Source organism: Sebastes umbrosus, chromosome 17 (assembly GCF_015220745.1).
Source record: "Sebastes umbrosus isolate fSebUmb1 chromosome 17, fSebUmb1.pri, whole genome shotgun sequence".
Taxonomy (NCBI): domain Eukaryota; kingdom Metazoa; phylum Chordata; class Actinopteri; order Perciformes; family Sebastidae; genus Sebastes; species Sebastes umbrosus.
In genome coordinates, this window is record NC_051285.1 from 30,440,289 (window position 1) to 30,466,547 (window position 26,259).

The following is a 26,259-nucleotide window of genomic DNA, read 5'->3' on the forward strand; positions in this document are numbered from 1 at the left end:
CACTGTATCTGGGAGCTTAGCAGGTTTATGTCATTTACAGGAAAGGTCCACATTTGTTCAAGTGTGTCTGTAAACAACAGCCACATGTCATATGTACATTAAAAGAGTTATTGGTGGCAGTAATCATTCCTCCTGTGAAGTGGTCCCTTCATAACACAACTACACTGTAAGAAATGACTTCAGAAGTTCAACTGAAACTAATATGAAGATTCAGCAGTCTGAGTCCGACAAATCAAAGTTACAGACTGTTTAGTACCAAATTCCCTCTTTGAGTTACTAATCCTCCTGCAGCTCAACAAGGAAACTGTCAAACACAACATACTGACTGGATACATACTAAGGCTGGGCAGTATATCCATATTATATCGATATCGTGATATGAGACGAGATATCCTCTTAGATTTTGGATATCCTAATATCTAGGGTTGTCAAAGTTAATCGTTTTAACGCCACAATTTTCTTTAACGCATTAACGCAATCGATCTTCTGGAGGTTGTAGCGGCTCAGTTTTAAAGCTAGAGTGAAGATACTGGTATCATCTGAAACTACAGAACCTGATGAATCCATCGGTACCAACCAGGTCAGACTAGCTGGTCATGAAGGAGGTTAAATAACGCTCCAAACTAACACTAAATATTGGAGAGGATAAACTGTCATGTCCATGTTCAAAGGGGTCCCTTGACCTCTGACCTCCAGATATGTGATTGTGAATGGGTTCTATGGGTACCCACGAGTCTCCCCTTTACAGACATGCCCACTTTATGATAATCACATGCAGTTTGGGGCAAGTCATAGTCAAGTCAGCACACTGACACACTGACAGCTGTTGTTGCCTGTTGGGCTGCAGTTTGCCATGTTATGATTGGAGCATATTGTTTTATGCTAAATGCAGTACCTGTGAGGGTTTCTGGATCAATATCTGTCATTGATCTGTGTTGTTCATTGATTTACAATAATAAATATATACATACATTTACATAAAGCAGCATATTTGTCCACTCCCATGTTGATAAGAGGATTAAATACTGGACTGATCTCCCTTTAAGGTTCATTTAGAACAGATAAAAAATGTGCAATTAAATATTATAATGGATTGACAGCCCTAGTAATATCGTGATATGGCATAAGTGTTGTCTCTTCCTGGTTTTAAAGGCTAATTACAGTAAAGTGATGTCATTTTCTGAACTTACCAGACTGTTCTAGCTGTTCTATTATTGGTCATTTACACAAAAAAATATTGTGATATTTGATTTTGTCCAAGTCACCCAGCCCTAATACATCTAACTCAGACTGCTGAAGCCTCCGATTAGTTTAAGATCAACGTTACAGGTCATTTTACACACAACAAGACTGTGGATTTAGTCCTCATCTCGTAACACTCAGGTTAAACGGGGATTGCTTCACAGACAGAAGGAATGATGACAGACATCAATAACTCTTTGAATGTACATATGAACATGTGAGTATTGTATTCAGATAGACTTGAAAACATATGAACCTGCAAAGATGTTTCTGATGCAGAATATTTATTTGGTTTTTGCTTCAAATAATTAGACAATGCTGACATGAAAACAGAGCACAGTTAGATCTGCTGTCAAAAAGAACGTGGGAATAACTTAGAACCATAGAAACCTCTGATTAGATGGTGTCGTTCATAATCATCACTTATGTGCCTTTAAGTTGGTGCAATACGTGTTTGTTGAAGAGTGCTGCACCTTTAGACATGTTCAAATAGAGAGCTACAGGAATGAGTCCTAAAACCCAGAAATGAGTCAGCATTTTAGCACTTCCTGTTTCCTCGTCTGGAGGTCAATGGGTTTTTAGTTAGATGCCTGAAATAAGGTCTGTGGTTAAAGGTCCAGTGTGTAGGATCTGGTGGTATCTAGCGGTGAGGTGAGGAGATTACAACCAACTGAAGCCTCTCCTGTGTGCCAAGCGTGTTGGAGAGCTACGGTGGCCGACGTGAAAACGTGAATGTCCCTCTCTAGAGCCATCTGGAGCAGAGCCAGTGTGCAGAGAGAGTGTGTGTACAAACTACATAAACTACAGTCAGTGAACTGACCTCAGAGTCTCCAGTCTACAGTTTGGACTCTCCAGTCCAGCAGAAAGCAGCTTCACTCCTGAATCCTTCAGGTTGTAGTTGTTACTCAGGTCCAGCTCTCTCAGATGGGAGGGGTTGGACTTCAGAGCTGAGGCCACAACTTCACAGTGAGTATCTGAGAGGTCACAGCCAGAAAGTCTGTGATGACACAAAGATTACAAAATATGTTATTATGAAAGAGGACAGTTTATATTTACTTCATGCATTTGATGACTAAACAGTTTGATATATACTTCTTTGATTAACATTTGCTCCTCACATCAGTGGTTCAGCTAATCTTATCTCACTGTTTGACATGAAACAATAATTCTCATCACTCTCTCTCAAACCTGCAGACTTTTAATCTTTGTTTTTCTTTAATCTTGCAGATGAAGAGAGAGAACATGTAGTTACATTGAGGCTTCCATAATGTCCAGTCTGTCAGTGAGATCTGATCCCAGGTCTGTCTCCACAAAGTTAGCATGAGGCCTTCTTGATTAGAAAAGCATTTTTAAAACTCAGTGAATAAGTAATAATAATACAGTTGATAAAGATGACCTCTCTTTGCTAGCTACCTGCTGCTGTCAGGTTCACGTCCATAAATGGGAAAATTCAGTGACTGCTGCCAAACGGTAGAGAAATGAAACAGATCGTGTAATAATATTAGACCTGTACATAATTAAACATTCATATAATTAGATATATTATTCATCAGACCGCTGTTATTGGTGGAAGCTGTGTATTTCCTGTTACTACTCTTCTCTACAGCAACAAGAGAGAGAAACACCTGAGTTTCCTTCTGTGAGTAACAGAATAAAAGGAAAGACTTAAAAACACGATGATGGAACACAACTTGACTTCATGAGCAATAAAATGCACCATTGCTCGATTCAACACACTCAGGGGTTTTACAACGACAGTCTTTGTCTCGTATGACCAGTAGTTTACGGTGGCTAATGCTAGAGTTGGGTTGATTTTCGGTTTTGCCGGTCTGGTCCGGTCCGGTGTACGAGTTCAAACCGGTTTGACCTTATGCTAACCGGTGGAACCGACATTTGTCATTATGACACGTTCTGGCAAATTAAAAAGTAGCAGACATCAACAACCTGTGCCGACAGAGACACAGTGCTAAATCCAGCCTGTATTTGCAATATGACAACGTGATTAACGTAATATTATGATGTTATGTTGGTGTATAAACAAGAAGAGGTTTGTTTACTAGGAAGTTCATGTGTTTTTTGGGGTGATGAGACGAGACATGGCAGAGCTGGTCTCAAAGAAAACTAAAACTGTGGCAACATGGCAACAGTTTGGATTTGAAGCCAACGAAAGAGATGAGCCCAATAACACACGAGGTAAGGTGTAATGTGGTGCAAGGCCTATTGAAAGCAAACCCCAGCACCAGGACTCTGATCCCAGGACCGCCCCGACTCCCCGCCGGATCAGCAAACGTTCTGTTGCTGCCGTTACACCGGTTAGACCCAGCGCTCCACCAGACAGCTGATCTTTTGTTCTTTTCATTTGTTTTACCAGGTTCACATGTCGTCTCCATCACCCAAAAACATAAATCAGAAAAAACTGTAAAATGTAACAATTATTATAAATAAATAGAATAAGTGTTCATTAACTTGACAGCTAGAAACACAAAGTACTGAAACATTTTGAACTCAACATTTGAAACAGCTCAAGAACATCTGTGACAAAATACAACTGACATATTTATGTAATAAACACGTGGAACACTTATAAGAATATTATATTTTAAGAATAATTTATAGTGTGTATATTTGAAGAACTAAACTACTAATCTACACTGATCTATAAAGTTAATCACATCTGGACTTACAGAGCTTTTCTGCAGTTCCTCACAGCTGGAATCAGTCTCCGTCGTCCCTCGATTGTTGTGTTGTACTTCTTCAGGTCCAACTCATCCAGAACCTCCTCTGACATCTGCAGCATGTAGGCCAGAGCTGAGCAGTGGATCACAGAGAGTTCTTCTCTTGATCTGTTCTCTGACTTCAGGAACTCTTGGATCTCCTGATGTACCGAGTGGTCGTTCATCTCCGTCAGACAGTGGAAGATGTTGATGCTTCTGTCAGGAGAGGTATTATCTCTGTTCATCTCCTTCAGGTTGTTGATGATTCTCTGGATGATTTCTGGACTGTTGTCTGTCTGACCCAGCAGACCTCCTAAGAGCTTCTGGTTGGACTTCAGAGAGAGGCCATGAAGGAAGCGAACAAACAGGTCCAGGTGGCCATTTTTACTTTCAAGGGATTTCTCCATGGCTCTCTTCAGGAAGTCATCCAGGGTTGAATGATCATAGTCTTCTCCCAGGAAGTCCTTCAGTACCTCTGTGTTCCTGTTTGTGTAACAGTGGAACATGTAGACTGCAGCCAGAAACTCCTGAACGCTCAGGTGAACAAAGCAGTAGACTGTTTTCTGGAAGATCACACTCTCTCTTTTGAAGATCTCTGTACAAACTCCTGAGTACACCGAGGCCTCTGTGACATCCAGACCACACCGCTCCAGGTCTTCTTGGTAGAACATGATGTTTCCTTTCTCCAGCTGTTCAAACGCCAGCCTCCCCAGCTTCAGAAGAACTTCCCTGTCAGCCTCCGTCAGCTCCTGTGGACTCGTCTCACGTCCCTCACCGTACTTCTGCTTCTTCCTCTTTGTCTGAACCAACAGGAAGTGTGAGTACATGTCAGTCAGGGTCTTGGGCAGCTCTCCTCTCTGGTCTGTAGTCAACATGTGGTCCAGAACTGTAGCAGTGATCCAGCAGAAGACTGGGATTAGACACATGATGTGGAGGCTCCTGGATGTCTTGATGTGTGAGATGATTCTGCTGGACAGCTCTTCATCACTGACTCTCCTCCTGAAGTACTCCTCCTTCTGGGCGTCAGTGAAGCCTCGTACTTCTGTTACCCTGTCAACACATGCAGGAGGGATCTGATTGGCTGCTGCAGGTCGGGAAGTTATCCAGACGAGAGCTGAGGGAAGCAGATTCCCCTGGATGAGGTTTGTCAACAGCACGTTGACTGATGACTTCTGGGTGACATCAGACACAACCTCGTTGTTCTTGAAATCCAGTGAAAGTCTGCTTTCATCCAGGCCGTCAAAGATGAACAGAACTTTACAGACAGCGAGCTTCTCTGCTGTGACCTTCTGTAATGTTGGATGGAAAACATGGAGCAGCATGAGAAGACTGTACTGCTCATCTCTGATCAAGTTCAGCTCCCTGAACGAAAGCAGAACCACCAGACTGACATCTTGGTTCTCCAAGCCCTCTGCCCAGTCCAGAGTGAACTTCTGCACTGAGAAGGTTTTTCCAACGCCAGCGACGCCGTTCGTCAGAACGACTCTGATGTGTCCCTGTTGGTCAGGTAAGGCTTTAAAGATGTCCTGGCACTTGATTGGAGCGTCATGGAGGGTCTTCTTCTTGGAAGCTGTCTCAAGCTGCCTCACCTCATGTTGGGTATTAACCTCTTCACTCTGTCCCTCTGTGATGTAGAGCTCAGTGTAGATCCTGTTGAGGAGGGTTCCACTTCCTGTTTCATCACTTCCTTCAGTTCCTTCAGTCACACGTTCACATCTCTTCTTCAGACTGATCTTATGTTCATCTACAACCTCCTGCAGACCTCTATCTGCTGAAAGAGAGAAACAAAGTTTAAGACAAAACAAAGAAACTTATTATTTCTAATGCCAATATGAAAATAATCAATATAAGAACATATAAAGAAGTAAAGGTTATAAAGTCATCTTCCCTTCTTGAAGTCTAAACTAACATCAACGTGATTTCTATATTTATTTGTAATAGTTTTTCAACGTGTCGCTCTGCAGGAACAGACGTGTGTTTGTAAGTCAGAGAAGGAGACTGTAGCAGGAAAGATAATGTTGTTCAAAGTCTGTGGCTCCTGTTCAGTTCAGTTCAGTTCAGTTTATGTTTATATAGCATCAAATCATAACAGAAGTTATCTTAAGATGCTTTTCATATAGAGCAGGTTTAGACCGTACTCTATCATTTAGAGACCCAACAAGAGATCCTCCATGAGCATGTATTGTTATACGACAATGACAAGAAGATAACTCCCCTTTCATCAGTGTGTCTGTCTGTCTGGGATAGAACAGTGATGTTGTTGCTTTACAGAGATTAATAGTTCTACATCTTCATCTATGCAGATGGAGAACAAACATCATTCTGATTGGTTGATGCAAAGACGGAGTGCTATCATAAAAACAAAACATACAAATATAAAATGATTTCTCTTGGGTTCAGATTCAGAAAGGAAGTGATGCAGAGCAGATATGTCTGGTGGAGCAGATCTGAAACAGTTGTTACAACAATAGTCATTGAATTAAAACAACAAGTTTCCAGACATGAAGACATCAGCAGACACATCTACAGTCTTACTTTGGACAGTGCTGGTCTGACTGGCTGTCTGAGGTCCAGGTCTTGTTCTGGTCTGACTGGCTGTCTGAGGTCCAGGTCTTGTTCTGGATCTGGACATCGGCTCCTCCACAGAAGCATGACTCCTCTTCTTCTCTCTGTGGAGACATTACTTTATTACTAAAATCATGTGTTGATTGTTGGTGAAGAATATCCAGACTTGTCCGACACTGAAGCTCAGATGGTCACAGAGAAGAGTTAAAGTGTTGGTAGTGAATTCAGCATTCAGTCTGTGATGAAGATGTTCCTTTATTTGAACTCTCCTGCTTTAATAAACTAGAATTAGCTGCTTTTCCTGTCTGACTGTCTTATTGAACATTTAGTGATCTGGCTGAAGTTTCTTTATTAAAGAGGAACAACGGACATTTATAAAACATTGATATTAATCTATTCTAACAAGGAACACCAGAGTTACATGCTGTGTGTCTCAGACTGCTGGTCTACCTCAATATTTAGACCACTTCTAACCTCAGTTCAAACCTAACTAACTCAAACTAAACTACCCAAAGTGACTGTGAATCAGTAAAGGACATAATCAGCTCTCTTTGGTCTCTTTTAAATCATTGATATTATTCTGGAGGCTATATAACATGATGGGAGGAAAAAGAACTGCAACTTGCTCATGGACCTCATACTGTGAGGGCACGCCGGGAAACCACAAGGTGGCAGCGTCACATGTCTCTCCTCTACAGTCCACAGGGAGGAAACGGACGCAGACACTTTGACAGTAAAGTAATAAAATGTTGGATTAACACTCACCCTGCCTCAGTCTACAGTCTTCATCCTTCTGCTCTGTTATTCATTTACAGGAAACCTCTGACCTTTGAGTTTATCTATGAGGGCGTGTGTATCACACAAATCAGATTTATAACACGGAGTGTTCATGAGAATCTCTTTTAGCTTGAACAGGTTGAATTAAAATGAGTTTTGATCAAATGTTATCTCATTTTAATGTTTAAATCAATGTGATTAAATACTAATGTGCTTTTTTCAGACTTATATGACTAAGATTCTTCTCAACACCTGGAAAAAAAACTATTGTCTGTTGCATAATAAAGAATAATTTAAGCCATTTTCCTGAGTTGCAACTCTTTTTCATAATCCAAACATAGATGGTAGCCAGAGATGACACTTCTTCTTGCTCAGTTAGTACAACATGAAGCTGCATGTTGAGAATATAAATCTGTTAGCAGAACGTTTAGTCTTCATCCTCAATGCATCATCATCATCCATCAGGTCAGCTTACAGTAGAAACAGTCTCTTACTTTGACTCTGAGGGTCCAGGTTCATTACTGAAGGTCACAAGAAGACCTTTGGACCGGTCACTCTTCATAGACAGACAGCTGGGTACTGGAGACTCTGCTCTCGGTCTGGACTGAACTCTGCAAACACCAAGATGATTTACTTCACATCACATGAATCTCATTTTAGGTCATTAAGGTCGCTCTAAACACACAAACTACTGCTGCTGTCGACAATAAGGAGGTTTAAAAGCTTGTTTTCTTAGGTTATATTCCATCTTCTCTAGGTGACTGACAGCTGTCACAGATACTGAGAGGAAGAGTTTATTTGACAAAGTCTGTTAAATGTTAGTTGGCAAATACATTTGTGTAGAAATGTGAATATAGCAGCTGTCTTACTTTGTGTCTGAGGGTGCAGGTTCATTACTGAAGTGTAGAGGAACATCTTTAGATATTGCTAAACCAAGCAATATTGGTTGTTTGGTCTTCACCAGAGTTTGAATGAGCTTTCACACCGGCCCAAACAAACCGTACTAACAGTACAGACCTAAGTTTGTTTTAACCCAACAGAACGGGTCATGAGTGAAAGCAACCTGTTTCACTAGCAAGGGAGTAAATAGAGAGAGAGAAAAGCAGAACAAAGCGGATGGTAGCCAGAAATGACACTTCTTCTTGCTCAGTTAGTACAACATGAAGCTGCATGTTGAGGAATATAAATCTGTTAGCAGAACATTTAGTCTTCATCCTCAATGCATCATCATCATCCACCAGGTCAGCTTACAGTAAAAACAGTCTCTTACTTTGACTCTGAGGGTCCAGGTTCATTACTGAAGCCTGGAGGTTCATATATGGACCGGTAAATCTTCATAGACAGACGGCCGGGAGACTTTGAGACAAGAGACTTTGCCCTGTCCTCCTCTTCCTCCACACAATCACTCATCTTCTGATCTGAAGTCAGTCTGAGAGGTAACACAGAAACACTGACTGTGAACATTTAACACACACACAGTATACAGTATAATGAAGCAGCCAGCGCTCCACCTGGTCACTTCTCTTTACCTCTCTGCTTGTTTTCTTGGCTTACAGCAGCTTTAATGAGGATTATTCAGCCAGTCATGACTTTGTGTTCACAGATGAATCAAACTGTTGAGTTCATTCTAACATTTCTCTCCTCTACAGTCCACAGGGAGGAAACTGACTCAGACACTTTAACAGTAACATAATAAAATGTTGGATTAACACTCACCCTGCTTCAGTCTTCAGTCGTCAGCCCTCGGTCCTCTTCTCATAATGGAGTCTGGAATAACTAACTGAACTGGTCTCCTCCCTGTTCACCTGGATCAGTGTGGCTCCTCCTCTCTCCATTTACAGGAAACCTTTGACCTCAGAGTTTATCTACAAGTGTGTGTGTCATCTCTATTGCACAATAAAATCATTTCTGAGTTGCAAGTCTTTTTCATGATCTAAACACAGTAGCCAGAAATGACACATCTTCCTTGCTCAATTAGAACAAGAACCTACATTTTGAAATGTATTATATTATTTTCTTATTAGTTATATTTGTATGTTTCTTCCACTATTTCATGTTCCAGCTTTTTTATTTTTACAAAAAGAGAAAAGACATAAGTAATATCCAGCAACCTGGATTTAGAAATATAATCCCAAATTCTCTACTAGTCAAATGTTAAAGTTACTAGTTTATTGAATTTCACACGTCAGTATTTCAGAGTTAGTAGAAGCTTATCGTTAATGAGTAACTTTAACAATGATGTATTTATATTTCCGTGTCACACTATCAAGTTACAGATTGACTAAAGAAACCGTCTCAACAGATAACGCCTAGCCTGACTGAGAAGATGATCATGCAGTATAAAGTTTAAATGTTTATATCTCATTCAAAAAGGAACTATGTTAGGGAAAACTGTCTGATAACAACATCCTCGAGTGTTTCCACCTGTAGCTCCTCTTCCTCCACATCTGAGCTGCTGACAAGAAAACACAGTTTAAACACCTCAAATTAAATCAGTAAAACGTTTAAAAAAGAATTGTGCAAATCCTGAACAAACTGTCCACTAGTGTGAAATATTAATATTACAACCTGTAGTGATCACAGTCTCTACATATATGTAGTCCTGTCACAGAGGAAAGTGAACCGACACACATTAGATTTAACATTTGTTCAACGTGATTTTCTTGATAAACCAGTTTCTACTGTCTGTATTCACATCAGTGTGACTGATATGAGGTCAACTATTCACACCGTGAAGCAAAGAAACCCACTGCATTAAAAACACAACGAGCACAGATGAAGAACAAGAACTCCCAACACCTGCAGCTTCATCACATTCCTGCTGTTTCTAACAGAAACACACCTGCCAGGTGTTATTTACCTGCACTGTACGTAGACAAGGTTTCAGCCATAACTACCTGTACTGTAGGTGTCACAACTAACATTTATCAGACAATTAGACTCAACAACATGAACACAGTGATGCTGATCAGAGAGTATCAATCTGAATTATGATTATCAGCTGAAGAAACACCTCACTGATATTCATTATTAACATTATACAGGACAACCTGACATTTATTGATCAGAGTCAAACTGTTACAACTAAATATACCATTAAAGTTGAACCCAGACTGAGCTGTCTCACCTTAAACAAGCTGATTACTTTAAACACGGAATATCTTTGATTTATGAAGTAAAGCACTAATGTAATATCATATGAATGACAGCTAAAATCATACTTTTTGTTGTTAAAAACTACCTCAGGTTACTTCCAAAGCCAGTTTGTGATTATTAATAAAAACGTATTGTGTTGACAACTGTGCAGTGTTGGAGGAAGTATTCAGATCCTAAATAAATGTGCTAATACCACACTGTAAAAATACTCTGTTACAAGTAAAAGTCTTGCTTTGAAAATGTTACTAAAGTAAAAGTATGTAAGTATAATCAGGAAAATGTACTTTAAGTATTAAAAGAAAGAAAACATCCCCTGTGACTGTTAAACTATGACATATTATATCATTAGATAGATTTATATATAATAAAATAATTAAAAAGGAAAAGCAGCAAATCGTCACATTTGTGAAGCTGGAACCATGAAATGATTTTGCTTAAAAAATGACAATCAAAAATAGTTGCCAATTAATTTCAGTCAATCGATTAATAAGTTAATCGACTAATAGTTTCAGCTGTACATTTTCACATGTTTGTAAAGTAACTAGTAACTAAAGCTGTCAGATAAATGTAGAGCGTAAATGCAGATAAATGGAGTAAGAAGGACAACTTGTCCCTCTGAAATGTCCTGCAGTAGAAGTATAAAGTGGCATGAAAGTAAATGTACTTTCTAACACTGTAACTGTGTAACATTAGGCCATCAAATCAGCAGAAAAACAGGAGATTGATTTATAGAAAATAATCTATTTAAATCACAATATTAGTGAGAAAAATCACAGCTTGATATATTTGTTTAAAATGTTCAGCCCAACTAGCTGTGAAGTAATATTTAAATGTAAAGTGGTTGGTTAACTAGCTACAGCCTCAGTAACATGAGATCTATGTAACATCACCCAGAGAAGGATCTTATCGCCCCCTAGTGGCCACGGTCGGTAACTACACCTGCTTCAATATCAAGTTAGAGGAATTACATACAAGACACACTTCCGGTTACATCCTTCAAAATAAAAGAACAAGATATGTAGTTATGCTCTTTGTCCACAGGAGGGCAGTGTGATTATGATTTTAATCGTAATGATTGTGTCTAACTACAGCTGTTTAGGGTTAGGGTTAACAGTAGATCTCATTATTTCTTATCTTTATTTTATTGTTTATATTTTACAGTTTATATTTTATTATTTATATTTTGCTTTATCTGATTTTAATTAATTAATTATTATTATTATTATTATTATTATTATTATTATTATTATTATTATTATTATTATTATCATTATTTTATTGATTATATTTTTTATTTGTATTTTGTTTTATTTGCACTCTTTCACACTTTGATTTGTGCGGAGTCCCTAAAGTCTAGAGCTTTACCAATTTTAAATTTAATTAATTTATTATATTTTATTGTTTATTATTATTATTATTATTATTATTATTGTTATTATTATTATCATTATTAATAGTAGTAGTAGTAGTATAATACTGCTTGTTGTTTTTTATTATTATTATTGTTTATAATTATTCCCACAAGCTAAAAACGATCATTGTATCAGGATAAATAAGGTAGTTTCTTATCTTATTTCTTAACTGAGGGTATTTGCTAGAATTGTTTAAATGATTTTATCTTATTTTATATATATTTTTGTTTGTGGATTATTATTGACTTTTATTCTTTGTTTTTACAGTAGAGCCGTCTGTAACTCTGGTTGAAAGGTCTATAAAGAACATCACTCTGACATCTGCATAATGAGGGCCAGAACTTTTCATACTTTAGGTTGATTTTGATGCTAATACTTCTGTACTTTTACTGGAAAGCAGGACTTGTAGTATTTCTGCACTGTAGTATTAGTACTCTGATTGTGACTAACTACAGCTGTTTAGGGTTAGGATTAACAGTAGATCTCATTATTTCTTATCTTTATTTTGTTGTTTATATTCTACTGTTTATATTTTATTATTTATATTTAGCTTTATCTGATTTTAATTAATTTATTATTATTATTAATATTATTATTATTATTGTTATTATTATTATTTTATTGAATATATTTTTTGTTTGTATTTTGTTTTATTTGCACTCTTTCACACTTTGTGTTGTGCGGAGTCCCTAAAGTCTAGAACTTTACCAAATTATGTAAATCTCATCTAAATTCCTGGTCTCAAAGAGACATCTCTATCATAGGCCGAATTCTTCTTACAGAAATGGAGTGCATTTCCCGATTCATCTACCCAGCTTACTCCTTATCACTTCCCAAAAATGCAATAAAAGCCATAAACCAAGCTAATTTCAGTTATATCTGGAAAAGGAAAACACACTATATTAAGAAAGGCACTATGGTTAAAGAATATGAGGAAGGTGGACTTAAGGCTATTGATATTGAATACATTAATGAAACTATTAAGATCATTTCTAAAACATGAAAAAAGTTTTTGGTTTCATATGCCCAGTGAAATTTTTACTAAACTAGGAGGCATCGGCTTCCTTCTTAGATGCGACTATGACTTCACAAAACTCCCCGTCAAATGATCCTTGTTTCATCAACAGGTTTTACTTTATTGGAAAATACAATATACAAACATAATTTTAGTCCCCATAACACCCCAATACGGAATTGACGGAATGTATTACTTAAAAATAAATCCATATTTTTACAAAATTGGTTAGAAAAAGGAATATGATCTGTGATGCATTTATTGGACAATACAGGAAACATTCTACCATTTGAGGACTTTTGTTCTAAACTCAGCCTCGTTGACAGAGGTCAGTATAACAATGTTGTCAAAGCAATCCCTCAAGCTGTAATTGTGATGGCATATCATTTATCTCAAGATAATGTAAACCCCCAATCTCCCTTCACTTTTGGTGAATGGTCACAACCTCATTAACTTAAAACTACCTAACGTCACCTTTACTAAAGACTTATATCCGTTCTCTTCAAACAGAAATTCAATTCTAAAACGTTTCTCTAAAAAAGATGCTGAGAGTCTAAGATCGAAATTCTTTAAATGTCCTATTGCACCAAAAGTGAAGGAGGTTCACTTTAAGGTTCTCAGTGAAATATATATAATATCCCCCTCTGCTGAGTTCTTAAGAAACCGTTTTGGTTTTGATCACAATAACTGCTGGTTCTGTGATGAACACATTGAAACTACAGAACATTTATTTTATGAATGTATTTTTGCTAATGCTCTCTGGGATGATTTGCATTTTTGGTTGTCCACTAAATTTGTATTTTTTTTCTAATCTATCAAAGGAAAATGTTATATTTGGTACAATTGTGAAAGATCCCGTACATGAATGACCTGGCAATCAATAATCCATAATCATTCTTTTTATACATAAAAATAGATTCCTGAAATCAAGACCACATTTCTATGTTTTCCATCAGGAGCTGTGTCTTTACTTTTCATCTCTGAAACATATGAAGAAAAAGATGCTATGAAGCTTTCAATGTTAGTTGATGACCTTAACCTTACAGAGAACCCCTAAAGCACTATTATCACTATTATCACTATTATCACTGTTATCACTATTATCACTATTATCACTATTATCACTATTATCACTATTCCCTTATTTTTACTCTTATGCACTGTATGCCTAGAACTAATCTGCAGAGGCACTTTGGGTTCAGAATATATGAATGAATAAAGACAAAGTGAAACCCAGGTCCAGGTGGAGGAGGTGGTGGAGTGTGGAGCAGAAGGAGTGGAGGAGTCTCAGTGTGTCTGCAGAGACTGTGCAGAAGGACAGATACACTGATGATACTCTGTCAGGTCCAGAGGAACACACAGGGATGATGGTGGTTTCAGATCACAACCCACATCTGATGAGAGAAGAAGAAGACACCAGAAGTCATCAATCAGTGTTTACAGAGACTCCCTTCATCAGCTGTCAGTCAGCATCCAGTATAAAGAGCAGAGGGACTTCAGTCTGTGCAGCGTAGCCAGCTTCCTTTCAGCTCTCATGTTAACGTATTGGAGTGAACACACTGAGCTCAGAGCTCACAGACCAGAGGCCTGTACTACGAAGCCAGTCCAACACACCCAGGGTATCTTCTCCTTATCTGGTTTAACTAACCCCTCAACCAAGATCCCGCTAAGCGGTCCTACGACAGTTCTGATCAACTCGGTAAGTCAACCCAGGGTTTCTCAGTCTGGCTGTGAGCGCGTTCACATAGAAGGGGCGGGGTTTGTAGCACATGACCAATCAGAGACATGGACCAGTCTACGGTCAGCAGAGCGGCACACTTTACAAACGCATACTAGAAAAGTTAAACACATAATCCAGACTAGAATTAACACAGTTTAAACTGCCAAATGCAGGAAGGACGCATACGAGATGAGGACTAAATCCACAGTCTTGTTGTGTGTAAAATGACCTGTAACGTTGATCTTAAACTAATCGGAGGCTTCAGCAGTCTGAGTTAGATGTATTAGGGCTGGGTGACTTGGACAAAATCAAATATCACAATATATTTTTGTGTAAATGACCAACAATAGAACAGCTAGAACAGTCTGGTAAGTTCAGAAAATGACATCACTTTACTGTAATTTAGCCTTTAAAACCAGGAAGAGACAACACTTATGCCATATCACGATATTACTAGGGCTGTCAATCCATTAAAATATTTATTCACGATTAATTACAAATGAATCACACATTTTTTATCTGTTCTAAATGAACCTTAAAGGGAGATCTGTCCAGTATTTAATCCTCTTATCAACATGGGAGTGGACAAATATGCTGCTTTTTACAAATGTATGTATATATTTATTATTGTAAATCAATGAACAACACAAAACAATGACAGATATTGATCCAGAAACCCTCACAGGTACTGCATTTAGCATAAAACAATATGCTCCAATCATAACATGGCAAACTGCAGCCCAACAGGCAACAACAGCTGTCAGTGTGTCAGTGTGCTGACTTGACTATGACTTGCCCCAAACTGCATGTGATGATCATAAAGTGGGCATGTCTGTAAAGGGGAGACTCGTGGGTACCCATAGAACCCATTTACATTCACACATCTGGAGGTCAGAGGTCAAGGGACCCCTTTGGACATGACCATGACAAACATTTAGTGTAAGTTTGGAGTGTTATTTAACCTCCTTCATGACCAGCTAGTGTGACATGGTTTGTACCGATGGATTCATCAGGTTCTGTAGTTTCAGATGATACCAGTATCTTCACTCTAGCTTTTAAACTGAGCTGCTACAACCTAAAAATCACAAGTTGCGTTAATGCGTTAAAGTATTAGTGGCGTTAAAACGAACTTGCGTTAACAGGTTATTATTGTGTTAACTCTGACAGCCCGACTAAATATGGAGTCTTTTTGGACAAGGAGATCAAACAGAGCGTTTCAGACAGAGGGTGTAAAGAGGTGCTGCAGCACAGCCGGTAGAAGAAAAGTAAAGTGATTTTTGAACATTAAAGCATGTTAACATGTTCTAGTAGAAACCTAAAATACAAGTATGAAGCTGAACATCAGCCTGATAGGTCCTCTTTAAAGGTCCCACATGTTCATACACAGACTGAACAGTAAAACGTCAGCTGTGATTACTGGACTTCAGCAGAGGATCTGGTCTGTATAAAGACCACATGGTTACTAAATGTAACCATGGTTCTATGATGTTCTATCTCTCAATGAGAGAACACACACTTTCTGATCAGAGTTGATGGTACGACAGTTTGATGGATGAGGACCACTGTCTCTATACATGATGTGATGCTGTCAGCTGTAATCCAGCTTTATTTCCTGGAGACATGAACACAACAACTACATCTTCTTCACATCAACTCTAACACATGATCACATCAAGCTTCTGGCTGATCTGATTGGCTGACTGTTCTCTCTCTCTGTGTGTGTCACCGTTCTCCTCTCACAGCTTAACGGAGGAAACACATCACAACAATACTGCTGAAACCAGCATGGACCGACTCCGCCCCTCTACTGACCTCAGAGTCTCCAGTCTACAGTGTGGACTCTTCACAAGATCAGACAGCAGCTTCACTCCTGATTCCTTCAGGTTGTTTCCTCTCAACTGCAGCTCTCTCAGATGGGAGGGGTTGGACGTCAGAGCTGAGGCCAGAGAAGCACAGCTGATCTCTGACAACCTGCAGCGCCACAATCTGAATAAAGAATAAATGATGAAGATAAAAATCACTTTATAATCCATGTCATGTCATGTCATGTCATGTCAACACACATCAATACCAAGCTGCTGATCTCTCTAAAATCAAATTCCATACTTCTCCATACTGCGTAGGAACCCTGAATATTAGTTCAGAGGATCTTCTGTATCCAGATGTGACCATTTACCAACAATGATAAACATTCATTTACTTTAACAACTAACAGTGGACATTTTCTACACTTTCTTTAAGAAACACAAGTCTTTAGTGACTGCAGACTGAATTTAGTTCAAGAAACATGAAAATATGAAGAAAAGGACATTAACAACTTTATGGATGTAAGTTATGTTTGTACATAAATCAGGTTCAATTGTTAATTAAACATATAAGATCTATAACAGTAACAGAGAGTCAGTGAACTGACCCCAGAGTCTCCAGTCTACAGTGTGGACTCTCCAGATAACCACACAGCTGCTTCACTCCTGAATCCTGCAGCTTGTTGTTACTCAGCTTCAGCTCTCTCAGATGGGAGGGGTTGGACTTCAGAGCTGCGGCCAGAGGAGCACAGCTGATCTCTGACAAACCTGCAGTCCTCCAATCTGAATAAAGAATAAATGATGTAAGTTTAGAAGACAACGTTCCTGCTTGAAATCATTCAATGTTTGATAATGTGTTCAGAGCTGAAGAAGGTTTAGAACGTAGAAGTATAAAAAATGTAAACTCCAAACACCTGAAGCCAACAGGATGCAGGTTAAAAACTGTCAAATACAAACAGTGAAACAGAGCTCTCATTAATATTAATGACAACATGCTGCTACTTCAATAAAGACGTAGTGACTTCACCTCTTAAACTCTGACAGCTCCACCAGTGGATCCATCTATACAAACTCATGTTGAGCAGCCAAACACAAATAAAAACTACAGAAACTGATTCAAGATTCAACTCAACATCTCAAAGTTTCTAAAGATGTCAAATATGTCAGAATGGATTTGTGGTGGAAATGTGAACAAAAGATATTTAAGATAAGACATCTACAATATATATATTTTAGGAATAGTAGAGTCATAAAATCAAAGCATCTTCAGTTTAAACTCTTCAGTCAGTAAAGGCATCATATAGCTTCATAACATTTATAGAAAAAAAACAAATATTGAACATATTTCTAATTGTCTGACAGCTGAAATAGAGATTATTTATGTATTCTTCATATTGATCTATTTTTATAATAATTTCTTGGAAAAAAGAAACATGATGGAAGTCAAGAGTTGTGATATATGAAGGTTTTAAATCTGTAGCTCAACATTGCTCAGCCATAGTCAATGGACTAAACCACTGAAGAAGAAAATGGAGTTTAGCATTAAGATACTCAGTGTGGATCAGTATAATATCAGCCTGATGTCTGCAGTTTAGTGTCACCACAACTTTCACATCATATTAATCTCAGTACACAAGTAAAAAATGGTGTCTGACCTCAGAGTCTCCAGTCTACAGTGTGGACTCTCCAGAAAACCACACAGCTGCTTCACTCCTGAATCCTTCAGGTCGTTGTTACTCAGCTTCAGCTCTCTCAGATGGGAGGGGTTGGACTTCAGAGCTGAGGCCAGAGAAGCACAGCTGATCTCTGACAAACTGCATTCACTCAATCTGAATAAAGAATAAATGATGTAAGTTTAGAAGACAACGTTCCAGCTTGAAATCATTCAATGTTTAATAATGTGTTCAGAGCTGAAGAAGGTTTAGAACGTAGAAGTATAAAAAATGTAAACTCCAAACACCTGAAGCCAACAGGATGCAGGTTAAAAACTGTCAAATACAAACAGTGAAACAGAGCTCTCATTAATATTAATGACAACGTGCTGCTACTTCAATAAAGACGTAGTGACTTCACCTCTTAAACTCTGACAGCTCCACCAGTGGATCCATCTAAACAAACTCATGTTGAGCAGCCAAACACAAATAAGAACCACAGAAACTGATTCAAGATTCAACTCAAGATCTCAAAGTCTCTAAAGATGTCAAATATGTCAGGATGGATTTGGGGAAATGTGAACAAAAGATATTTAAGATAAGACATCTACAATATATATATTTTAGGAATAGTAGAGTCATAAAATCAAAGCATCTTCAGTTTAAACTCTTCAGTCAGTAAAGGCATCATAAAGCTTCATAACATTTATAGAAAAAAAACAAATACTGAACAGATTTATTATTGTTTGATAGCTGAAATAGAGATTATTTATTTATTCTTCATATTGATCTATTTTTATTATCATTTCTTGGAAAAAAGAAACATTATGAAAGTCAGGAGTTGTGATATATGAAGGTTTTAAATGTGTAGCTCAACATTACTATGTTCTTATCAATGATCCTTTCCCTAAAATGAGTAGATTGACTTTGTCATTGTGTTATTGTGGATCATCATAATGTCAGCCTTCTACAGACATCATCCAGATGTCACCACAACATTCATACAGCCGCTCATGTCAACACACATCAATAACAAGTTGCTGATCTCAGTCAAGTCTGGAATTAGAGGATCAATATCAAATCAGACTTGTTGGACTTCATTACTTCATTTATTACATGGCCTTCTTCTCACTGTATCTGGGAGCTTAGCAGGTTTATGTCATTTACAGGAAAGATCCACATTTGTTCAAGTGTGTCTGTAAACAACAGCCACATGTCATATGTACATTAAAAGAGTTATTGGTGGCAGTAATCATTCCTCCTGTGAAGTGGTCCCTTCATAACACAACTACACTGTAAGAAATGACTTCAGAAGTTCAACTGAAACTAATATGAAGATTCAGCAGTCTGAGTCCGACAAATCAAAGTTACAGACTGTTTAGTACCAAATTCCCTCTTTGAGTTACTAATCCTCCTGCAGCTCAACAAGGAAACTGTCAAACACAACATACTGACTGGATACATACTAAGGCTGGGCAATATATCCATATTATATCAATATCGTGATATGAGACGAGATATCGTCTTAGATTTAGGATATCCTAATATCTAGGGTTGTCAAAGTTAATCGTTTTAACGCAAACATTTTCTTTAACGCATTAACGCAATCGATCTTCCGGAGGTTGTAGCGACTCAGTTTTAAAGCTAGAGTGAAGATACTGGTATCATCTGAAACTAGAGAACCTGATGAATCCATCGGTACCAACCAGGTCATACTACTACTACTACTACTACTACTACTACTACTACTACTACTACTACTAGTAGTACTAGTACTACTACTACTACTACTACTGCTGGTATCATAGTAAACTATAAACCTGATGAATCCATCGGTACCAACCATGTCAGACTAGCTGGTCATGAAGGAGGTTAAATAACGCTCCAAACTTACACTAAATGTTGGAGAGGAAAAACTGTCATGACCATGTTCAAAGGGGTCCCTTGACCTCTGACCTTCAGATCAGTGAAAGGAAATGGGTTCTATGGGTACCCACGAGTCTCCCCTTTACAGACATGCCCACTTTATGATAATCACATGCAGTTTGGCGCAAGTCATAGTCAAGTCAGCACACTGACACACTGACAGCTGTTGTTGCCTGTTGGGCTGCAGTTTGCCATGTTATGATTGGAGCATATTGTTTTATGCTAAATGCAATACCTGTGAGTGTTTCTGATCAATATCTGTCATTGATTTGTGTTGTTCATTGATTTACAATAATAAATATATACATACATTTACATAAAGCAGCATATTTGTCCACTCCCATGTTGATAAGAGGATTAAATACTTGACAAATCTCCCTTTAAGGTTCAATTTGGACAGATAAAAAATGTGCAATTAAATATTATAATGGATTGACAGCCCTAGTAATATCGTGATATGGCATAAGTATTGTCTCTTCCTGGTTTTAAAGGCTAAATTACAGTAAAGTGATGTCATTTTCTGAACTTACCAGACTGTTCTAGCTGTTCTATTATTGGTCATTTACACAAAAACATATTGTGATATTTGATTTTGTCCAGGTCACCCAGCCCTAATACATCTAACTCAGACTGCTGAAGCCTCCGATTAGTTTAAGATCAACGTTACAGGTCATTTTACACACAACAAGACTGTGGATTTAGTCCTCATCTCGTAACACTCAGGTTATACAGGGATTGCTTCACAGACAGAAGGAATGATGACAGACATCAATAACTCTTTGAATGTACATATGAACATGTGAGTATTGTATTCAGATAGATTGAAAAAAATATGAACCTGCAAAGATGTTTCTGATGCAGAATATTTATTTGGTTTTTGCTTCAAATAATTAGACAATGCTGACATGAAAACAGAGCACAGTTAGATCTGCTGTCAAAAAGAACGTGGGAATAACTTAGAACCATAGAAACCTCTGATTAGATGGTGTCGTTCATAATCATCACTTATGTGCCTTTAAGTTGGTGCAATACGTGTTTGTTGAAGAGTGCTGCACCTTTAGACATGTTCAAATAGAGAGCTACAGGAATGAGTCCTAAAACCCAGAAATGAGTTAGCATGTTAGCACTTCCTGTTCCCTCGTCTGGAGGTCAATGGGGTTTTTTAATGGGTTTTAGTTAGATGCCTGAAATAAGGTCTGTGGTTAAAGGTCCAGTGTGTAGGACATGGCAGAATCTAGTGGTGAGGTGAGGAGATTACAACCAACTGAAGCCTCTCCTGTGTGCCAAGCGTGTTGGAGAGCTACAGTACGGAGACCGACGTGAAAACGTGAATGTCCCTCTCTAGAGCCATCTGGAGCAGAGCCAGTGCAGAGAGAGTGTGTGTACAAACTACATAAGCTACAGTCAGTGAACTGACCTCAGAGTCTCCAGTCTACAGTTTGGACTCTCCAGTCCGGCAGACAGCAGCTTCACTCCTGAATCCTGCATGTTGAAGTTTCTACTCAGGTCCAGCTCTCTCAGATGGGAGGGGTTGGACTTCAGAGCTGAGGCCACAACTTTACAGTCAGTATCTGAGATCCAACAGCCAGAAAGTCTGTGATGACACAAAGATTACAAAATATGTTATTATTAAAGAGGACAGTTTATATTTACTTCATGCATTTGATGACTAAACAGTTTGATATATACTTCTTTGATTAACATTTCCTCCTCACATCAGTGGTTCAGCTAATCTTATCTCACTGTTTGACATGAAACAATAATTCTCATCACTCTCTCTCAAACCTGCAGACTTTTAATCTTTGTTTTTCTTTAATCTTGCAGATGAAGAGAGAGAACATGTAGTTACATTGAGGCTTCCCTAATGTCCAGTCTGTCAGTGTGATCTGATCCCAGGTCTGTCTCCACAAAGTTAGCATGAGGCCTTCTTGATTAGAAAAGCATTTTTAAAACTCAGTGAATAAGTAATAATAATACAGATGAGAAAGTTGACCTCTCTTTGCTAGCTACCTGCTGCTGTCAGGTTCACGTCCATAAATGGGAAAATTCAGTGACTGCTGCCAAACGGTAGATAAATGAAACAAATCGCATAATAATATTAGACCTGTTCATAATTAAACATTCATATAATTAGATATTTTGATGACTGCATGGCGTTTTTGTCACTAACACTCTTATCTGAGTATCAAACGTTTTCATCTCACAAACACAATTAAAGAACCAATAAGGTTTCATTATTTTCAGCATAATGTCATCAGAAAGATGTTATCAGTGTTTCAGCATTAAAAACACAACATTGATCTTTGGTGTGTATAAGATCTCTTAAAAAGTCTGAATTCTACCATTCTGCTGTTATATATTCATCAGACCGCTGTTATTGGTGGAAGCTGTGTATTTCCTGTTACTACTCTTCTCTACAGCAACAAGAGAGAGAAACACCTGAGTTTCCTTCTGTGAGTAACAGAATAAAAGGAAAGACTTAAAAACAAGATGATGGAACACAACTTGACTTCATGAGCAATGAAATGCACCATTGCTCGATTCAACACACTCAGGGGTTTTACAACGACAGTCTTTGTCTTGTATGACCAGTAGTTTACGGTGGCTAATGCTAGAATTGGGTCGTTTTCGGTTTTGCCGGTCTGGTCCGGTCCGGTGTACAAGCTTAAACCGGTTTGATTTTATGCTAACCGGCGGAACCGACATTTGTCATTATGACACGTTCAGGCAAACTAAAAAGTAGCAGACATCAACAACCTGTGCTGACAGAGTCACAGTGCTAAATCCAGCCTGTATTTGCAATATGACAACGTGATTAACGTAATATTATGATGTTATGTTGGTTTATAAACAAGAAGAGGTTTGTTTACTAGGAAGTTCATGTGTTTTTTGGGGTGACGAGACGAGACATGGCAGAGCTGGTCTCAAAGAAAACTAAAACTGTGGCAACATGGCAAATGTTTGGATTTGAAGCCAACAAAAGAGATGAGCCCAAAAACACACGAGGTAAGGTGTAATGTGGTGCAAGGCCTATTGAAAGCAAACCCCAGCACCAGGGCTCTGATCCCAGGACCGCCCCGACTCCCCGCCGGATCAGCAAACGTTCTGTTGCTGCCGTTACACCGGTTAGACCCAGCGCTCCACCAGACAGCTGATCTTTTGTTCTTTTCATTTGTTTTACCAGGTTCACATGTCGTCTCCATCACCCAAAAACATAAATCAGAAAAAACTGTAAAATGTAACAATTATTATAAATAAATAGAATAAGTGTTCATTAACTTGACAGCTAGAAACACAAAGTACTGAAACATTTTGAACTCAACATTTGAAACAGCTCAAGAACATCTGTGACAAAATACAACTGACATATTTATGTAATAAACACGTGGAACACTTATAAGAATATTATATTTTAAGAATAATTTATAGTGTGTATATTTGAAGAACTAAACTACTAATCTACACTGATCTATAAAGTTAATCACATCTGGACTTACACAGCTTTTCTGCAGTTCCTCACAGCTGGAATCAGTCTCAGTCGTCCCTCCTGTTGATGTCTTGTACTTCTTCAGGTCAAACTCATCCAGAACCTCCTCTGACATCTGCAGCATGTAGGCCAGAGCTGAGCAGTGGATCACAGAGAGTTCCTTCTTTGATCTGTTCTCTGACTTCAGGAACTCTTGGATCTCCTCATGTACCGAGTGGTCGTTCATCTCCGTCAGACAGTGGAAGATGTTGATGCTTCTGTCAGGAGAGACTTTATCTCTGTTCATCTCCTTCAGGTTGTTGATGATTCTCTGGATGCTTCCTGGACTGTTGTCTGTCTGACCCAGCAGACCTCCTAAGAGTCTCTGGTTGGACTCCAGAGAGAGGCCCTGAAGGAAGCGAACAAACAGGTCCAGGTGGCCATTTTTACTTTCAAGGGATTTCTCCATGGCTCTCTTCAGGAAGTCATCCAGGGTTGAATGATCATAGTCTTTTCCCAGGAAGTCCTTCAGTACCTGTGTGTTCCTGTCTGTATAACAGTGGAACATGTAGACTGCAGCCAGAAACTCCTGAATGCTCAGGTGAACAAAGCAGTAGACGGTTTTCTGGAAGATCACACACTCTCTTTTGAAGATCTCTGTACAAACTCCTGAGTACACCGAGGCCTCTGTGACATCCAGACCACACCGCTCCAGGTCTTCTTGGTAGAACATGATGTTTCCTTTCTCCAGATGTTCAAACGCCAGCCTCCCCAGCTTCAGAAGAACTTCCCTGTCAGCCTCCGTCAGCTCCTGTGGACTCGTCTCACGTCCCTCACCAGTACTTCTGCTTCTTCCTCTTTGTCTGAACCAACAGGAAGTGTGAGTACATGTCAGTCAGGGTCTTGGGCAGCTCTCCTCTCTGGTCTGTAGTCAACATGTGGTCCAGAACTGTAGCAGTGATCCAGCAGAAGACTGGGATTAGACACATGATGTGGAGGCTCCTGGATGTCTTGATGTGTGAGATGATTCTGCTGGACAGCTCTTCATCACTGACTCTCCTCCTGAAGTACTCCTCCTTCTGGGCGTCAGTGAAGCCTCGTACTTCTGTTACCCTGTCAACACATGCAGGAGGGATCTGATTGGCTGCTGCAGGTCGGGAAGTTATCCAGACGAGAGCTGAGGGAAGCAGATTCCCCTGGATGAGGTTTGTCAACAGCACGTTGACTGATGACTTCTGGGTGACATCAGACACAACCTCGTTGTTCTTGAAATCCAGTGAAAGTCTGCTTTCATCCAGGCCGTCAAAGATGAACAGAACTTTACAGATAGCGAGCTTCTCTGCTGTGACCTTCTGTAACGTTGGATGGAAAACATGGAGCAGCTTGAGAAGACTGTACTGCTCATCTCTGATCAAGTTCAGCTCCCTGAACGAAAGCAGAACCACCAGACTGACATCTTGGTTCTCCAAGCCCTCTGCCCAGTCCAGAGTGAACTTCTGCACTGAGAAGGTTTTTCCAACGCCAGCGACGCCGTTCGTCAGAACGACTCTGATGTGTCCCTGTTGGTCAGGTAAGGCTTTAAAGATGTCCTGGCACTTGATTGGAGCGTCATGGAGGGTCTTCTTCTTGGAAGCTGTCTCAAGCTGCCTCACCTCATGTTGGGTATTAACCTCTTCACTCTGTCCCTCTGTGATGTAGAGCTCAGTGTAGATCCTGTTGAGGAGGGTTCCACTTCCTGTTTCATCAGTTCCTTCAGTTCCTTCAGTCACACGTTCACATCTCTTCTTCAGACTGATCTTATGTTCATCTACAACCTCCTGCAGACCTCTATTCAGACTGATCTTATGTTCATCTACAACCTCCTGCAGACCTCTATCTGCTGAAACAGAGAAACAAAGTTTAAGACAAAACACAGAAACTCATTATTTCTAATGCCAATATGAAAATAATCAATATAAGAACATATAAAGAAGTAAAGGTTATAAAGTCATCATCCCTTCTTGAAGTCTAAACTAACGTCAACGTGATTTTTATATATATTTTTAATAGTGTTTCAACGTGTCGCTCTGCAGGACCAGACGTGTGTTTGTAAGTCAGAGAAGGAGACTGTAGCAGGAAAGATAATGTTGTTCAAAGTCTGTGGCTCCTGTTCAGTTCAGTTCAGTTCAATTTATGTTCATATAGCGTCAAATCATAACAGAAGTTATCTTAAGATGCTTTTCATATAGAGCAGGTTTAGACTGTACTCTATCATTTAGAGACCCAACAAGAGATCCTCCATGAGCATGTATTGTTATACGACAATGACAAGAAGATAACTCCCCTTTCATCAGTGTGTCTGTCTGTCTGGGATAGAACAGTGATGTTGTTGCTTTACAGAGATTAATAGTTCTACATCTTCATCTATGCAGATGGAGAACAAACATCATTCTGATTGGTTGATGCAAAGACGGAGTGCTATCATAAAAACAAAACATACAAATATAAAATGATTTCTGTTGGGTTCAGATTCAGAAAGGAAGTGATGCAGAGCAGATATGTCTGGTGGAGCAGATCTGAAACAGTTGTTACAACAATAGTCATTGAATTAAAACAACAAGTTTCCAGACATGAAGACATCAGCAGACGATCTACAGTCTTACTTTGGACAGTGCTGGTCTGACTGGCTGTCTGAGGTCCAGGTCTTGTTCTGGTCTGACTGGCTGTCTGAGGTCCAGGTCTTGTTCTGGATCTGGACATCGGCTCCTCCACAGAAGCATGACTCCTCTTCTTCTCTCTGTGGAGACATTACTTTATTACTAAAATCATT

At 38.9% G+C, this 26,259-nt stretch overlaps 2 protein-coding genes and 1 long non-coding RNA gene across 3 annotated transcripts in view; 1 reads left to right on the top strand and 2 right to left on the bottom strand.

The window, feature by feature from the left end:
- The window catches only part of LOC119476144 (ribonuclease inhibitor-like), a 159,230-nt gene that overhangs the window by 115,015 nt on the left and 17,956 nt on the right, over positions 1-26,259 (bottom strand). The gene's annotated exons all lie outside the window — the stretch shown is intronic.
- The window catches only part of LOC119476115 (protein NLRC3-like), a 119,169-nt gene that overhangs the window by 87,068 nt on the left and 5,842 nt on the right, over positions 1-26,259 (bottom strand). The window contains exon 2 of the mRNA XM_037749329.1: positions 8,569-8,727. Within this exon, the coding sequence (XP_037605257.1) occupies positions 8,569-8,708 (140 nt within the window). The 5' untranslated portion in view covers positions 8,709-8,727. The remainder of the gene's footprint in view (positions 1-8,568; positions 8,728-26,259) is intronic.
- LOC119476171 lies at positions 13,720-23,287 on the top strand. Its single transcript, XR_005203958.1, has 3 exons — positions 13,720-13,971; positions 18,133-18,135; positions 23,275-23,287. It is a non-coding gene; the product is annotated as an uncharacterized LOC119476171 (long non-coding RNA).